Below are 3,497 nucleotides of genomic sequence, written 5' to 3'. Positions count from 1 at the left end.
CACACCACACCTGTACACTCACACCTGTACACACTCACACCTGTACACATACCTGTACACACTCACACCTGTACACACACCTGTACACACTCACACCTGTACACACACCTGTACACACACCTGTACACACTCACACCTGTACACACTCACACACTCCCTCTCTCCCTCCGTCTCTCCACCTCCATGTCAATGAAGCCAAAAGGAAACTCAGCAGATTTTAAGGGTTTTCTTTATTTGAAGAAACCGTTGAACCAGGATAAAACGCAGATGAAGGAAAGCCAGGAAGTCTGCGGACATGAGACGCGGCGGCAAGTCTTCGTTTCCAAACACCCGCGGAGCCTGGTGGGTTCTCGGAAGGGGTTCCTCCTAATAATGGCAATCTAGAAGTGTGAAATGCCAGCAGTGGGCGACAGCGTCGGGGGCCGAGGGAGTCTGTGCGACAGGCCCTGAGTCTGCCCTCCTGGGGGGGGCACTTTCCAGGGGTGTAACTGCAGTTGTTCAGAGAGACCCTTAGGTCCCACAAAAATCGCTCGCAAGTGTCCAAACAAAGGGCAAGCTCTTTGGCTCCCCCCGATGTTCTGAAACGGGGAAGGGAAAGCGTCCGCAGGGGCTCGGGCGCGCTGCCCGTCTTGGGGGACACGCTGGAGCTTTCCTTGGTGCTGACATCTCGGAGTCGGGACATGCACTGTGGCTACAGGAGGGGGGAGGACCAGACCACCCCCAACCCCCCGCAAGGTGGCCCTGAGCAGGCCGTCGTGGGCAGAACTTGTCCCTCGTGCTCCCAGGTCCCCAGCGAGGCCCACGGGAGAAGTCCCCGTCTGCCCCCAGCGCCCGGCACAGCGTGTGACCCTCGGGGACACGGTTGACCCACGGCAGTCACTTAGGCGGGGCCACCAGCCGGGCCGGGATCCGGGCGTGCGCCTAAGCTGACTTGCTCTCTGCGGCCGTCACACAAGCCACCTCAGGAATGCCAGCAGCTGTCGGCACCCCCAAGAGCAGCCGTCACCGCGGAGAGAACCCCTCAGAGCGGCCTTCTCCTGAGATGGGCTCCGGGGCCGCAGCCCAGGCTCTCAGCCGCCGTCCTGCAGGACGTTACCTTCCACGGGGATGGGGAAGAAACACCAGGGCACTTCGACGATGTTGTCGGAAAAACAGCACTTTCGAGATGCACACTCCTCGGGGCTGATGCCCGGGTACCCGCAGTCCCTCCGGGTCGACACTTCCATCACGCACTGCTCCGACTCTGGAAAGCAGCACCGCGGACTCTCAATGAGGGCAGCTCCGGAACCCGCGGCGTCTCTGCCCGCCCACTCGCGGGGACGCCACCGGGTGTCAGCCTCCCTGTGTCGTGAGGGGCTGCTTGACCACGAGCCCCAGGGACCGTCTAAGGGCTGGCTGCCCGTGGATCTGCACAGATGCCACAGGTCCCATGTTCCGGGTCTTTGGGAAACTCAGCTCACCTCTCTGGACCTGACATTCCCATCTGCAAAATGGGTGATCGCGGTACCCTGATGAGAAGGGACAGCGAGCGCCCTGAAAGCCAGCCATGCATCCACCAGAGAAAGGGCCCTACCTAGTGACCAGCCGTCTGTCTTGCCCCTTTCAGAGCCCAGGAGCCTGTGACCCACAGCACTGGTGGCTGTGGGTACCGAGCCCCACCCCCACAGAGTGCTGCGCACCCACACTTTCTTCTGTGCGCACCTAGGCATGAATGACCTTCCACCTCGTGAACGTGCATGGCTGTAAACCTCATTCTCGGAGGAAAGTTCCGGAAGTCTTAACTGAACCACACCTGGGGCTCTAGGGGTGGACAGTGGGCCAGGGACCGCTGTCTCTTCCCTTCTGGCTGGCTGGGGCGGGGGCGGGAAGACGGGCAGCTCCCTGGCCGGTTACCTTGCTTCGGGAGGGGGTGGAAGCACCAGGGCACATTGGGGACTTTGGAGTCGAAGCAGCAGCCCATGTTGAAGCACGTGTCGGGGGTGATGCCCGGGAAGCCGCAGTTCTTCCTGTTTTCCACTGCGATCCGAGAGCACCGGCAGGGGGCTGCGGAGAGAGCCTTGTCAACCTGTCCCCTCGCATGCCCCCTGCCTGCTCTCGGGGGCGCGCTCAGACCCCTCCTCGGGTCCTGCGGCCACACGGGGAAACAGTGACGTCTCAGCTCGCCCGGATTTGAACTGAGGGACAAACAGGGCTTTGCAGAAGTTATTAGTTAAAAAAAAGAGAAGGAAGAAAGAAGAGAAGAGAAGAGAAAAGAAAAGGAAAGAAAACTTCAGCAAAGACAGTGGACCGTGGACCTCAGGAAAGTCGAGATGGGAGGTAATCAGGGTGGGTTCCAGATGCCCTGGGGGCCTCCTGCCCCGGGCCCTCTCCCCAGCCAGCCACGCAGCACCTGTGGTCACTCTGACCTCTCTGGGAAGGGGGCCTTTCTGGAGGTCTCACACAGCCCTGGGAGTCCCTCCTCAACGGCAGGAAAGGATGCACGAGGGCAATCAGCCCATCGCAGAGCTTAGGATGCCTTTTCAGCTACTTCTGCCCCCAGTGAGCCCGTCATCTCACCCCGTGGCTTTGAGGAAAACAAGAGCGGAGACGCACCAAGGCCGAGGGACTGGCGTACCCCCATGGCATTTGGACCTTCTCCCAGCTCGCGGGCCCAAATGCTCTGTTGCCCGGTCAAGGACGCTGGGCTGCACAGGGGGACATGTGGGCGGCCACTTACAAGGTTTCTGGGCCCCCGCCAGGGCACACAGCCCCAGGACAAGGAGCACAGCCAGGAGCTGGACGCTTGGAGATCCCATGTCCACGCCGCGCGCCGGGGCCGCCTACAGAATGTGCACCGCCCGCTGCCATCAGCTGTTTTATAACAGCCTCTCTGTTTGCTCAGCAAGTGCAAATAGCTTTTCTCTGTCCCCTGTGGCACCAACCCCTCGGGTCCTTTGTTGGGAATAGGAGCTGAGATAGGTCACTGGGCAGAGACCGAGCGGCTGTGCCTGCAGGCACGGCTTCCGGCAGGGGCTCCCACGTTGCCCCGGGGCCGGGAGCCAGGTCGAGTGAGGGCGCCAACGTGGAAAAGAGGCCACATGCACCTCTGGCACTGGGCACCCCCCCACCCCAGGGTCACACCCAGGAAGGGATAAGTCAGGTATGTCTCCTGATAAAGTAAGTGGTTATCACATGATTTTTTTTTTTAATATTAGACCCAAGGTTACTGGGGAAAATGACCAGGCCAGCCCACGGCGTAGAAAAGACCATACTTCAAGGTCGGTGTGGATGCCTCTGCCAGCCTCCGGTCTTCTGTGTCCCCTGGGCTCCATGGGCTTGAGGCTGATGGGTTAAAATCACAAGATCCTTTCAGCAACGCCCGAAATGCCTGTTTTTCCTCCATGGGAGCCCCGTGTGTTTCCTAAAGACCTAAGCCTGCCCTCATGGGGGGGGGGGCATGGTCCAGGGAAGAGCCCACGGATCGGATGGAGGGAAAGGGGGCGGGGGAGAGGGAGGCA

At 60.5% G+C, this 3,497-nt stretch overlaps 1 protein-coding gene across 1 annotated transcript; it reads right to left on the bottom strand.

Moving 5' to 3' along the window:
• Positions 1 to 211: 211 nt before the first annotated feature.
• On the bottom strand, positions 212 to 2,874 carry TFF2 (trefoil factor 2). Its single transcript, XM_082721580.1, has 4 exons — positions 2,717 to 2,874; positions 1,894 to 2,043; positions 1,097 to 1,243; positions 212 to 380 (listed from the first exon to the last, which is right to left on the bottom strand). Exons 1-4 carry the CDS (start codon positions 2,793 to 2,795, stop codon positions 367 to 369), a joined length of 390 nt encoding a protein of 129 aa, XP_082577706.1. The 5' UTR covers positions 2,796 to 2,874; the 3' UTR covers positions 212 to 366.
• Between the last annotated feature and the right edge of the window lie 623 nt (positions 2,875 to 3,497).

Source organism: Mustela nivalis, assembly GCF_964662115.1.
Source record: "Mustela nivalis genome assembly, chromosome: 1".
Classification (NCBI taxonomy): Eukaryota; Metazoa; Chordata; class Mammalia; order Carnivora; family Mustelidae; genus Mustela; species Mustela nivalis.
Note: the sequence above shows the minus strand (reverse complement) of the source record. Positions and strands in the feature narration are given on the sequence as shown.